The sequence below is a fragment of the Branchiostoma lanceolatum genome, chromosome 1 (genome assembly GCF_035083965.1).
Source record: "Branchiostoma lanceolatum isolate klBraLanc5 chromosome 1, klBraLanc5.hap2, whole genome shotgun sequence".
In the NCBI taxonomy this organism is placed as follows: Eukaryota; Metazoa; Chordata; class Leptocardii; order Amphioxiformes; family Branchiostomatidae; genus Branchiostoma; species Branchiostoma lanceolatum.
The window spans coordinates 42,346,697-42,361,130 of record NC_089722.1 but is presented as its reverse complement, the minus strand read 5'-3'; the positions used below and the strand labels follow the sequence as shown (position 1 = coordinate 42,361,130).

General features: G+C 42.6%; 3 protein-coding genes across 3 annotated transcripts in view; all 3 read right to left on the bottom strand.

Moving 5' to 3' along the window:
- Nucleotides 1-502: 502 nt before the first annotated feature.
- Nucleotides 503-9,120, bottom strand: LOC136423935 (glutathione hydrolase 1 proenzyme-like). The gene is made up of 9 exons (XM_066412339.1): nt 8,816-9,120; nt 8,153-8,313; nt 7,574-7,723; nt 7,087-7,223; nt 6,399-6,586; nt 5,020-5,129; nt 3,965-4,095; nt 2,326-2,454; nt 503-1,859 (listed from the first exon to the last, which is right to left on the bottom strand). Exons 1-9 carry the CDS (start codon nt 9,037-9,039, stop codon nt 1,716-1,718), a joined length of 1,374 nt encoding a protein of 457 aa, XP_066268436.1. The 5' UTR covers nt 9,040-9,120; the 3' UTR covers nt 503-1,715.
- Nucleotides 9,121-9,507: 387 nt separating this feature from the next.
- LOC136426991 (scoloptoxin SSD14-like) lies at nt 9,508-11,122 on the bottom strand. The gene is made up of 2 exons (XM_066415714.1): nt 10,914-11,122; nt 9,508-9,754 (listed from the first exon to the last, which is right to left on the bottom strand). The coding sequence occupies exons 1-2, from the start codon at nt 11,120-11,122 to the stop codon at nt 9,508-9,510; spliced, it is 456 nt and encodes a 151-aa protein (XP_066271811.1).
- Nucleotides 11,123-13,158: 2,036 nt separating this feature from the next.
- The window catches only part of LOC136423925 (glutathione hydrolase 1 proenzyme-like), an 11,689-nt gene continuing 10,413 nt past the window's right edge, over nt 13,159-14,434 (bottom strand). Inside the window, exon 10 of the mRNA XM_066412328.1 lies at nt 13,159-13,502. Within this exon, the coding sequence (XP_066268425.1) occupies nt 13,362-13,502 (141 nt within the window). The 3' untranslated portion in view covers nt 13,159-13,361. The remainder of the gene's footprint in view (nt 13,503-14,434) is intronic.

Sequence of the window (14,434 nt, the reverse complement as noted above, 5' to 3'; positions counted from 1 at the left end):
GCTGCAAGGGGGCCCAAACCTACACCACTTCTTTATTACATCACAAGCTATCTGCCACCCAAAAATCAAGACCGCAGCACGTCCAGGTCAAAAGAGTTCTGCTGCAGTACCAAGGTCATATACCAGGGGGCCCAAAATCGACCTTGAATTTCGGCTTCACAACATCCGCCTACATACCAAATATCATTGTAATTTATTGAGTGGCTCTTAAATTATGCTGACTCGAGTAGTGCGGAAACACAAACAGGCACACACACAGACAAACCCAAAACTATATCTCCATTTTTCATGGAGATAAAAATGCGTACGCTGCTTAACACTTGCCATATTTTGTCCTACTCGCGCTGTTTTTGACGGAGGTGTTCCAAATAGAACAGGGGGTTCTACATGTTCGATATGGCGTTCGACTGGAACGGTCCATTTAATACGACAATTAAAACAAACAAACGATCAAACAAACAAACAAACAAACAAACAACAAAAACTACAGCAAAGGTTTGGGAATGAGCGACGTTTATTATCGAGTCAACAAGGAGTATACAAGCACTGTCTGGATTTGACATTTGTACAACTTGTCAATTGTGCAAGACGCCAGTACTGTGTAAAAAGTTGGTAGCCACGACCTAACTGAGTAAGTAACTGATATGGCAAGGATTATCCACCCCAAGACACACACCATGGATTAATTTCGTATGTAAGACATCTAGTTCAGTTGACCCAGAAACATGTAATTACATCAAATCAAATTAGTTTTGTCCGCTATAGCGCTAATACTGGGCACAAAGGAGCCTTTGAAAACTAAACTGACATCAAAGAAAATGGCACAGCTGACCATTGTGACCAATTTACATATAAAAGGACTAAAAAGCTAGTAACTATAACGTTAAGTCCATTTATCATAACCATTGGAGGGGTAAGTTTGATTCAGTAAACCATAACGACACTAATGTCCCGTTTGTCAAAACGGTCAATCTTTCTGCCATGCATGCTTACATTTTCCTTCGTCTGCGGACAAAATTCAATCATTCAGATCCGGGTTCCCAGACGGAGGTTAGATATGGCATTTGATCATATCATATGCATGGACTTAATAACGTCCATCAAAATTCATCAAAACCACTGTGCATGGCGGTGATTGCATAAGATTCCTTAATTTGTTTTTAGCGAAGCTTTAGGAGCGAGCTTAATAGTACATTTTATGCCCGTTTTACAAGAATTCCCTGAATTGCACAGGAATTTCTGCAATCCGTCCGCCTGTCACTCTATACCTCATTAGCACGGTCTGGCATCCCAGCATGCACGCAGGTCGATGACAGATGTCCTACTTATGCTAGGGTCACATTTCAAATCCGGGGCCCGACCGGGCAGACTTTGGGAACGAAAAGTATGATATAAAAGACAACAAAAACACAAAACGTACCCAAAATTATTTAAGAGCATATATAGCTTGTGCAAATTTGTTGACACTTTGATTTTTCGTTTCCGCAAACAGCCCGGCCGGGTCCCGGTTAGGAAATGTGACCCTAGCATTACGTAGTGTCTGATTTCGTACTGTTGGGAGTGTGTCAGTAAGCTTCCGAGACACCTTATCTATTGTTTTTCCTTCATCAGCAATACTCTAGTGGACGAAAATATCTATGTTATGTGTTTTCTAAGTCCCTCCACACAATCATGTGCCCGATAATGGTTCGGACATGCTCGCGATTTTTGCACCACTAGAATCCCGACGGCAGTCCGCCTTTCCTGGAGTCGGAGTGAGCGAAGATTGCCGAGTTTTCCCGAGCCACAGCTTGCACCATGGCCTGGTGGTAGTTCGGGACCGCTTCACCGTGCATCTTCTCCAGCTGATGAAGCACCGCCTGGCGACATGGAAGCAAATTACAGCTTTGAGCGGGGGTCTACATGGGGTCTACTGGTCAACGCTTAACAGTAAATTCACTCCTGAACGGTGATTTCACTCCTCGTTGCGAAATGTTTTGTTGGAAAAGTTCGTTGAATTGACCCCTTGTGTTCATGGGGTGTCCGGCCCTACTGCACGCCAATGCATCATGTACACACTTACTAACTAACTAGTGAACGCATCAATACACAAATCAATACACAAATCTAATACGTATCTAATACCAGCTCAGAAAAGAAAAAGGGTCAATTATGACTGCAAGTACTGCAAGTTATACCGACCCAGGATTAAAAATGTCAAGTTTCAAAAGTTTAGTTTTTTTGTATGTTAAGTGATAAGTTGACCACTATCTTATTGTTCCCCTCGCCATACTTAAAGAAGCACATTTCACGTTTCTGGACACGAGAAAGAAATCCCTGACCGACCTTTTGCTTGAAAGGCCTCCCTTTCTCAAAGTCCACTCCGGCCACGCCTTCGATCACACCCAGGTGGAGACGTGGCTTCTCTATGGCAGAGGAGATGTTCATGCCCAGCAGCAGGTGGTGGACGATTACCTGTGTGTGTGAAGGAGCATTGGCATACAGAATGTTACAGAAGACACGACAAATGTACACTGTACAATGTATGTCAACAACTATCAAAACATGATACAGAAATGAATGTATAGAATATTGAAAACTTGGCATCCTAATAATAATATTATAAGGGCTAGCAGAAGTCTTTGATGTAGTGTTACAATTGAGTGAGGCTTATCATTAGTATTCGTTATTTTTCCAATGACAAAGCAGTCCTTTACGTATAAATATTCACCTATTATTCTCGCATTTTTTGGGCATATGTTAACCAATCGCTTTCCATTCCATAACAACGCTAGCCTCGACCAGGCTCCACAACAGGTTACTAAAAAAATAGTAGAAACTGGCCAAATAGAAAGAGGGGGAAAATTGAACTAGTATCAACAGCTTACAGCCTTGTCTTGACTTACCATTCTATTTGAACTTTCTGAAATTGTCTTCACTTCATCGACATATCTATTCAGAATTTTGGTAAAATTAAAACCTGGTTCTGCCAGATCTTTCCTTAGTCACTGACGAAAGATAGCGGATGCAGTCTGAAACTATTTTTGGCGTGTCTAACCTTCATCAACGTAGTATTATATTCTTACAATATTTTCCTTCAAAGTTGATTAATGATATCATGCAGGAAGTGGATCAATTGATATCCGGAATACATCGGGCCCCAAGATGGTCGATGGCCAACACCTCTGAGTTAGGAAATTTCAAACATCCTTATGATTAATGCTGGGGTCACATTTCCTAACCGGGGCCCGGCCGGGCTGTTTGTGGAAACGACAAATTAAATAGTATGTCAATAGATATGCACAAGCTATGCTCTTGAATAATTTTTGGTACGTTTGGTGTATTTTGTTGTCCTTTATATCATATCTTCGTTCCTGAAGACTGCCCGGCCGGGCCCCGGATTGGAAATGTGACCAGCGTGACCTCTACGTGTCCAGTTAGGCACCCTGCGGCTACCGGGCTATTTTGGGGCTCGGCCGGGTACCAGGTGTTCTTAAACTCGCAGTTAAAATCAACCCGGGACCCGGTGGTAGATAGACACCGTAAGCTTATCGTGAGAACGCCGAGAGGCACCCCGGTATCCGGCAGTCCACCGGGACAAATCTGTGGCTTCGGGGCCCGGCCGGGACTGCACACCCTACGGGCACCGGCGTAATTGTGACCGTAGTATCACAAAGGCTAGTCATTAGTTATTTGTAGCCTCCTTCGCAGACTTCCTATAACGGCGGCGTATATATTGGGAGGGGGTGGGGGGGGGGGGGGGGGTTGGTTGGGCAAGGTTCTCTAATGCCGGCAAGGGAGTTGTGTAGCCAAGGGAGTTGTGTAGCCGAGGGATAAACGGCGGTCGTCCCTTGGCTACACAACTCCCTTGCCGGCATTAGAGAACCTTGCCCACCCCCCCCCCCCACCCCCTCCCAATATATACGCCGCCGTTATAGGAAGTCTGCGAAGGAGGCAAAGTAATTTGAGTGACAGCAATAGTTACATCTGCCAACGCCGTTACGATATTCCTTCCTCCCGAGGCTCCGATCACCAGTCTGACGTCACCGCTGCTGTCCAGGACGACTGTCGGGCTCATTGACGTCGTGCTGCGCTTACCCGGCTGCACGGTGTCTCCTGGGAGGCAATGGAATAAGCTGGGTCATTATTTGAACTGCTCATGCGCCTCGTGATGCGTCCTTGGTAATATGTCAAAGTTGAAGGCCTCTGATATATGCCTCGCCTTTGATTTCGCGCATTCGTACTTCAAACCGTGACTCTTCTTATCGAAATGACCATTTCCAGGCACCTTTGACCCTCTCCTGACGTCACTTTTCCTGAGAGTCACGTGTCAGTGTGAGTGAGTCTGAGAAGTGATGGCCGAAAATTTGTTTAGAAAACCACCGTTCTTGTAGCTAAAGCTTAAACTTTGGCATTCTTAATTTTAGTATTCAAAAGACATTTCCAAGGCCAGTAACAGTTATGTTGGATTATTTCTTTCACGCCGCGAAACAGTAGTTTTGTTCAAATGTAATCATCAAGGATTGCGTTCTGTGCTCATTGCCATCTGTTGCTGCCGTTTGTTTTCATCAAATTTTGAATCTGCACCTTTTAAATCAGTACGTCACGAATATAACTGTGACTCTTGACCGTAGCACACCAGCTTCCCAGGCAGCAGCTGGCTATATTACACTAAACGATCTGCCACACCTAACGTTTACACATCTAGCGGCAAACATTGTTTAAAGTTAAGTGTATGAGTGTATCTATTTATTCAAGCTTTGTTACAAGACGTAACTGGACAGGGGTGACAGAACCAGATAAGTCCAAAATATAAAACATTGTTAATATATACAAGAAGAACAATTCAATTGAACAAATACAATCGTAAACAATAAATGATAAAAAAGTACCCACTATTGAATAATTCATTGGTAAAAAAAAACAGAGAATGAAGTTGAATAGTGACATAAACAGAAATAGTGATAACACAAATTATGCAGATGATATAAAAAAGATAATGATTACAAAGGAATATCGTACGTTGAAGATCAAGAATACCTGGACTGCTGGAATATATTCGCGTTCTGTTTTCCCCCAGCACTGTGAAGAGGTCCATGTGATCGTTGAAGATGATGCCAGTAGAAGGAGACCGGAATCTCGCACCGAAGCTGCAGATAGATTCGCACAATGCTTAGAATTAGAACTAATATATTTATATATATATATATACAGACTAGCAACGACGAATGAGTTTATGTTAGGGTCACATTTCTAAATGGCCGAATTCCCACCTGACGGTTTGTGGTAACTAAAAGTGTTATATAAAAAACACCAGAACACATAAAACGTAAATGTATAATCATTAACCTAAATTAAAGTGCAAACGCTTCTTGATGTAAACATTTATTTGGCGTTCCCACAAACATCTCGGTCTACCATCTTGTAGTTGCTAGAGGTTTGATAGAAGCGTTATTTAGCCTGGCTTAGTACTAACAAACGTTCGATGGAACTGGTGACCGACAAAGCATCTCCGTTTGGCCCCAGCACGTGGGAGAGTTTTTGCCAGAAAGTTGCTTTCTTTAGTCAGGAGTTATTTGAAGCGCAAGGGGGGGGGGGGGGGGTAACGTTTCTACAAGCGTAATTTAGTCTGACTAGATACTTACAAACGTCCGATGGAACTGGTGACCGACACAGCGTCGCCGTTAGGCCCAGCACGTAGGACAGTTTTTTTGTCGTTGCTAGAAACGTGATTTAATCTGGAGCTGCTAGAAGTGCATGGAGGGTTTCTAAAAGCATAATCTAGTCGGGTTGAATACTTACAAACGTCCGATGGAACTGGTGACCGACACAGCGTCTCCGTAAGGCCCAGCACATGGGAGAGTTTTCTTTTTGCTAGAAACGTGATTTAGTCGGGAGCTGCTAGAAGTGCATGGAGGGTTTCTAAAAGCATAATCTAGTCGGGCTAAATACTTACAAACGCCCGATGGAACTGGTGGCCGACACTGCGTCTCCGTTAGGCCCCAGCACATGGGAGAGTTTTCTTTTTGCTAGAAACGTGATTTAGTCGGGAGCTGCTAGAAGTGCATGGAGGGTTTCTAAAAGCATAATCTAGTCGGGCTGAATACTTACAAACGTCCGATAGAACTGGTGACCGACACAGCGTCTCCTTAAGGCCCAGCACGTGGGAGAGTTTTCTTTTTGCTAGAAACGTGATTTAATCGGGAGCTGCTAGAAGTGCATGGAAGGTTTCTAAAAGCATAATCTAGTCGGGCTGAATACTTACAAACGTCCGATAGAACTGGTGACCGACACAGCGTCTCCTTAAGGCCCAGCACGTGGGAGAGTTTTCTTTTTGCTAGAAACGTGATTTAATCGGGAGCTGCTAGAAGTGCATGGAAGGTTTCTAAAAGCATAATCTAGTCGGGCTGAATACTTACAAACGTCCGATGGAACTGGTGGCCGACACGGCATCTCCGTTGGGCCCCAGCACGGACACATGAGAGGTCCCCCTGATGTCGGGACTGGGGGCTGCTATGCCGTAATAAGAACTGTCGAACGTCCGGGCATCGTCGATCTTACCCCGGAGTTTGTCCGCGAAGTCTTTCGACGCCATCCTCTTCGTGAGCTTAAGGGGAAACGATCAACATTTTGTTAGAAATATCCTTAGATATAATTGCTCGACTGTAGGAGAAATCATTTAGTGTATTCTAGTGTTGTATATGCAGTGTTATCGAACCAAAACTCCCCTTTCCAGGCCCTTGGTAGATATAGATTTAGACTTGGTTTCCGGTTGATTTTGTATTCAGAAAAAAAGTGATCTTTTAGAAAATAACACCAGGTTTTGATATTGAATACCCCTTTTACCTAATAATAGCATTACCTACCTAGTCCCTGGACTACTGTGACCTATGATATATATATATATATGTATATATATATATATATATATATATAGAGAGAGAGAGAGAGAGAGAGAGAGAGAGAGAGAGAGAGAGAGAGATAGAGAGAGAGAGAGAGAGAGAGAGAGAGAGAGAGAGACAGAGACAGAGACAGATACTGACAGGTAGATCATAAGATATAGATAGGTAGATGGAAGGATAGAAAGATAGATCTAGCTATTCTTACCTCTTCAACGTTCACGAAGTTGGGATCTCCCAGCGCCATTCCTTGAGCAAAGCTGAACTTGTAGGCCTCGAACATTCTGTGGTGCGTCAGGACCTCGCTGTAGACACTTTCCCTGGCCGAGGGACTCAGTCCATAACCTGTATGTATGATATGTTGTCCTTAAGTACGACATTATAGTTCGACTAGAGCTTGTTTGTTGGATCGATATCTATCTATCTATCTATCTATCTATCTATCTATCTATCTATCTATCTATCTATCTATCTATCTATCTATCTATCTATATCTATACGTCTGTTTATCTGTCGCTCTATCTATCTTGCTAGCTAGCCATCCTTATTTCTATCCATGCATCTATCTGTTTATCTATAGGTATTGTCTAGATACAGACAATGAGTTTATGATGAATATGCACATGTCGTCGTCAGAAACTGCAATAACTTGTCCATCTTGACGCTTGTAGTGTCCTTAACAGAGACCAACTCACCAGCTAAGATATTCAGAGTGAGGCTTAAGAGTGCTCCTCCCGATGGAGGCCCTGACGTCAGCAGGACTAGTCCATCCGGAAGTGACGTCTTGAGAGATGTTGTAACTTCCGCCCGATAGTCCAGCAGGTCTTGCTCAGTAATGATGCCGCCTGCAATGACAGTGCAATGCCAATGTCATGAAAATATGAATAGCTAGATACGATAGCTCACAAACCAGCAGTTGTACCAAGATCTACCGTCTGTAGCCAAGAAAGTCCAACAGCGCAGAATGAAACTGGCTGGTCACTGTATTAGACATCCCGAAATCCCTGCACACCATCTTGTTCTGTGGGAGCCTACTACTAAAGGAAAAATAAGTAGGGGTAGACCCAGAGTCACCTACTTAGACAATCTACGTAGTGATACAAACTTACAAGATACTAAGGAACTACGAAGGGCCATGGAGGATAAAGTGCTGTGGAGGAAGCTCTCAGGATTGGTTCGAGCGGGAGCTCGAACTAAGTAAGTAGTAAGTAGATACGATAAAATAACTGATATATATGAGATACACCAATAGTCACTGGTAAATGATGACTTACCGTTGTCCTGAATTTCTTTAACCAGATTCTTTGCAATCTCGCCTGTGTAGAAGGCTTCTGCACCACCATTGGCAACCGCAAGGAGCGTCTTAGCGAGTTGTGGCCTTTTGACAGTCATGTTTTCCCGAAGCAGGGCGCCGAACTCGTCACAGAATACGTCACTGTAAAGCAGAAGGGGACGACAAGCAGACAAAGGGTTACTAATAGAACTCGTAGTAATACTGTAAGTCTTCTTATGTTCGCGAGCACTTAATTTCGCGAAACTTAGCAAGACAGGAGTTCGCGAGGTCTTTGAGTTCGCGAACGGGTGTTATTAATTTTGTCGGTAGCGCAAGGTAATATTTTGATATTTTGAACCGTCTTAAACGGTAGCATACAGTGGTAAATTGAAGACAGGAAATGACATAATGCTTTCTGTAGACCTTTGACCTAACTTCCTGTCAGTGTCTCCAGCATGCCTAAGATAAGGAACCCAGCCTGCGGTTTAACAATTTTGACCTTCAATTTGACTCCACATCCAGTCAGTCTGCTGTGACACAAATGAATACGGGCACACAACCAAGCACACGGGTCTACCGAAAACAAAACCTCCCTACACGGTGGTACAAAATCAAAACACGTCAGAACATTGACAAGTCTTCACTTGGTGAAATGAAAACTTACCGGAGGCCGAGCTTGCTATCCAGGATGTCATCTTTCCTAACTCTCATGGCTCTCGCGAGATGTTTCCCTATACAGGTCCCCTCCTCGGCCAGTCGGACTACCGGTAGGAACAGGTCTCTCCACGGCAGCTTCCCGTACCTCTGGTGGGCCTCCCACAACCCGCGGACCTGGCCTGGTACGGCAACTGATATCCCACCTGGGCAATGATGTAACAACAGAAACATACGAATTTTACGGGATTCATAAGAGTTTTACAGGATCCATACGAATGTTACGGCAAGTCTAAATGCTGACTTGTCGCCATCTTGATTTCAGCCAAGACATAGGCCTCAACAATTTGACTGTTGCAGTACCGTCGTTGATTACTAGTCGGCTCTTTAGTATTTACAACTCGCAGAATTCCACTATGAAGACAACTGATACTAATAGTACCCAATAACAACATTCACTCCTACAAATTGTGTCACCCACTTACGATATTTCCCAGACATAAGCGACACTAAGACGTGATCTTGTCTATATTTGCCAGCAAATGCTTATTTCTGGTTCAAAACACTAAAGCACTAAAGCCCATGTCGATATCGAAAAGAATTCCACTGTCTCTTTGATAAATGTTCAAGACCTAAAGAGAGATACTAGTGATTTGTCCGTGATTTGCGATTGCCTTATTTAGTCATTAGCCTTGATAGAATTCATACAAAGTTGACTTTTTGTGACGTACCCATTACTGCTAGGTCCGGGTTCTCTGCAAACATGTCTTCTTGGGATGCCAAAGGGGCAGTTTCACGCGCGTCGATGACTTGTGACGTGCCTGTATCTCTGTTGTATACGGTCATCAGAAACCCCCCGCCGAGCCCCAGAGAATGAGGCTGCACGACGCCCAGGCACAGGAGGGTAGCAATGGCGGCGTCCACAACGGAACCTTTCACCAGAGTGTCTCTGAGACAAAGAGAATGGGAAGCAGTAGAGTCAATTCCACATTACCGTGTGGGCGTTTGTTGCCTTTTGTTCTAACATTTGGAAAACTTTTGGAAGAATCTGAGAGATATAAGGAACTGTTAAGAACAATTTCCAACATTTAGTTGATGTTCTAAATAGTTTCTGCTGTGTTCCAATATGTTAGACAAATTTCTAACATTGCACATGTTATTTGTATTTTTTTCGAAACTGTTGCAACATAGATTCATCATTTGTTCCTACATGTTTCAACATTATACAAACATTGTGTAACTGGGTCAGTGGGCTGGTAACTGGGTCAGTGGGCTTGGTACAGGGCAATTCACACATCCCTCTTAAGAATAGGGGATAAGGCCTAGGTGCCATGCATAGACATCCCAAGATAAAAGTCCAGACGTGAAATCTAAAAATTACAGAGACAGACAATAGAGTGCGATAAGCCCTTACTTTTATGGGGGCAATTACCCAAATCTACCATTTGGAGAATGATGCAAATTGTTTGAACATGTTCCAACAGTGACACAATAACACGGATGTTTGAAAATTGTTCTAAATAAAGAGACATTTGTGCAATTACTTTCAAAATATTTCCAAAATATCTAGATGACTTCAAACATGTTCAATCTTTCATTCTTAATTGTTTGAACAATTTAGAACAATTTTGACTGAAATAGTCTTTTATATAAAATTGTTCAAACTTATTAGCAATATTATCTAAAAACCCTGTCAGTGACATAGAATTGACTCTACATGTGAATGAAGTTAATGAACAAGGTTTTGAGGAATTGTCTTGTTCGGGTCTTTGTTTGCTTGCACTTTTTATGGACCAATCACCAAATTAATTGTAGTAGTGGCATATCCTTAACCCGCAGGTCCTTCTTGTAATCTTGTCTACCGTGATCGTAAAGATCCGGAACTACATAATTATCCACATAACTACATGGGTAATGAATTAACCGTAAAAACTGGTGAACTGAGGAATTCCGAACTACATTGGAAGCTAACAACGTACCTGTTTTTTCTAGCCCAAAATTTTCATGTTGAAATATCTTAAATAATGTTAGCTAGGCTGTATGATTATGGTCTTCTGAGTTTGGGGTCCTGTGCTGCTTGCTCAACTGTGACGTCAGACCTAACGTACCTGCCAATGCGAGAACACTCTGCGGCGTCGGAGGCCACCGCGCCATGTTCATACGGTCCTCCCGCGGCGTCCCGTTCAGAAGGCCCGGCTCCACGGCACCTTCCTCCCACTTCTTCCGTTACCTGAGTTGGTCTGAGGTAAAGTTGGACAACAAAGCCTATGAGAAAAGCCACAGCGGCGAGACACATGTGCTTCGCGACGACTTGCATGGCTGTTTCTTGACCGGCTTACCACTAAACTGTGACACACGTATAGACAACACCTGGCCTCGGGCGGAACATACTTAATTGTACACCTTTCTGAAGATCCGCCCCCATCATCTTCTGGATAGCTTGAGAATTATCTTTTTTCACCACTTTATTCACCTCCACCAATTTGTACAACTAAGAACAAAATTAAGGTAAATCATAACATCATACTAAAGTTGGAGCAAAACTTAAAAGTAACATTACAGAAGTGATACAATATTGTATACAAAAACTAACTATCTGTGACAAATAGGTGCATAAAATAAGAATCGTAGCATCATCACATACAAAACCGGACTTAAACTAGTAAGTAAAAAAGATATTACATGACATGTTGACTCTCAACAATTAAGTTACGACTAAGAAAAGTTGTCATCATTATAGATCTACATGATCAGGAAGAATATATGAATAAACTAAACACGCAGAGTATGCAGTTTACCCAATAATACAGTTCTTAATTTTTGCTCTTCCACATCTTCGTCTTTGATGTCGGGATTAACCTTGGCTTTCTACTACATTTATAGTATCCGTTTTCCTATTTCTTATATTTCTCTTACATATATTCTCTTATTGTGCAGCAGCTTGGAACGATTTAAGCTATGGCCGAAAACTTTCTTATCTAATTTTGGAAACGGATGAAAATTTATGCGACCGTGGATGTCATTGATATTATCAAATCAACGTGGCCTTATGCCGATTTCTTTTAATGTGAAATGAAGATAAAAAGAATGTTTATCGATTTGTGTACCTTAGTTGCAATGATTACACAAGATATTGTAGAAATTGAGAGAGCTTAGGCGACACACCGGTAACTGGCGCAGAAGGAAATAGGTTTGGTACCCTTGGTAAAAGTAGCTGTAGAGGGTTTTTTTCTGGGATATATTGGTATTTCTGAGCTGGATGTTACAGGTAAGGGTTTCTTCCTTCTAATTGTGTTGAAAAATCAGACTTTCATCCATGTTTGTGGTGTCTGTAGGCAGTAGAAGTTTGGTGTTTTTGTGTGATTATCAGGTAGAGAAGGAGGTCAAAAGTCAGTTTATGTAAACAGGGCCGGATTCGTAGGGGTTGTGCCGATTAGAAAGTTGAAATTATGCTCTAGATTGAAACTTTGGGGGCCTGACAGCCCTGCCAATGTATGTTTTTCATGGACTAAAACTCTGGTAGGTGACTTTTGACAGCTTCTTTCTTACATGATTGCCATATATTAAGATAGGAAGCTTGATTACGCTTCTGTGGCCCTTACTCCCTAGCTGACAAAAAAGGCGACCATCTTGGAGCGTGACCTCTGACCTCTGATCCGTGACCTCTGATTTGAATTCATCAAATCAAGGGCGCTATCTCTAAAACACAAATTCAAGAATGTGTTCAGATAAAGTAGCTTTTCTTAGTTTGGCTTCTTTGCAGGTAGATTTCTTTGTCTGTGTTTCTTGCTAATTTTCTGAATATGCAAGATAAGTATGCTTAATTACTACATAGACTTTGATACTTATTATGTTGATTGAAACGTTTTGTTGGAGTGCATGGAGCCCTGAGCTTAAAACTACTCTCATGGCTCCCTGCTGTTTCGAATTTACCCGAAGATGTGAAAGAAATACCGCATTAAGTATAGATGTCGTTGAATTGGAAGCTTTATAGTATGAAATAGTCACCAATGTCTGACACGATTGTTTTGCGCCGTTTTTTAAACATTTTATTTGATATGGAGTTAATGCCAGAAGCTTTTTCAGTTGTCAATAGGACACGTAAGCATGTTATGTTCTAACTTTATATACTGTAAAGAACTGGCCGCACACAGGACTTTTGAGAAGTTTCCCACTTTATTGACGAATGTGAAAACAGTATGGATGTGTATGTGTATGTGTATGTGTATGTGTATGTGTATGTGTAAGTGTATGTGTAATACATTGTGTATGCGTAAGCGTATATGTATATGCATGTGTGTGTGTGTGTGTGTGTGTGTGTGTGTGTGTGTGTGTGTGTGTGTGTGTCTGTGTATGTATCTATGTCTGTGTGTTATTGTTTCCAGATGCATGTGGTCAGCATAACTTATGTACTGTACTGTAAGGATATTTGGTATGTGGGTATGTCTTGGAAAAACGAAGGTTAACTTTATTTTTGCCCAGCCCACCCCATTGATTTTCGTTGATATTGCAGCAGAATTTTTTTTAATCCTCTGTGCTGGACACGCTGGTTGTGATCAGAACCCTGCGGCGTAGCCGTCCTTCCTGGAATCGGAGTGTGCGAATATAGAGGACCCCTCCTGTATGACGCCCTGCAGCACGGCTATGGCAGAGGAGTTACGCGTCACGTGGATCTCCGACAGGCGATCGAACACTTCCTGCAATAGGATGATGATACATTGAATACAATAAGTGATATTGAACCAGTACAGATAAATGAACTCAATGAACAGTTGAGCTAAACTTTCACTAGCTGTGACTGACATTACAGATGTTGTGGAATTTACAGGTTCATTGTACGGGCAGATCCCCCTGGCTCTTTTTGACAAATAAGAAATTCGGTCGATTACGCGGGCTTCGGGCGATTTTTAGAAATCAAAGTTGATCGAAATATCGGCCTTTTACCAGGTTAGTCGATTCTGACTTCGTCCATGTCCAAGTGATGGTACCATCTCATGGGGGCTTTTTATTTTTTACATGTAGTGTTCGACGGACGTCACCCGAGGTTTTCATTGGAAAATACGGTCGACGCTCGGGCGATTCTGAAAATCGGCAAGCTTCGGGCGATCTACAAATTCGGCCGACGCTCGCATGAATTGTGACGCCGGCATAAGAAACACAAAAAATTGCAAACAAGTATATAGTCAATCCACCTAGGCAATCTCGAGTTATATTGTTCACAGATGCACACATACACACACGAACGCAGTGCAAAACACAACCTTCTGAGCGAAGGTAAATATTTATTTATTAAAGACATTTGTTTCTGGTCGCTTAAGATTTGCGGCCCTAGTGGAAATGATGTATCAGACAGCTCGTGTCAATGTTCTCACGCGCATTGGGCACCGCCACTGGCGGTTTAGATAGATGAATAGCTGAAAACAATCGGTTGGTCTCCATGTGGGCGTTTTAGTTTTACAGCTTCACTGCTTCGCAAAAATAACGACATGTCTGCAAAAATATTAGGACGCTCCAATAACCATAGACAGAGGACACCACGTATGGTCAGACGGGGTCCATGGACCCTTTCCAGTTGCGTGCATTTCGGGTGAGCGACAAAAACCGGGGGTTTGAACTCATGATCTTTGCT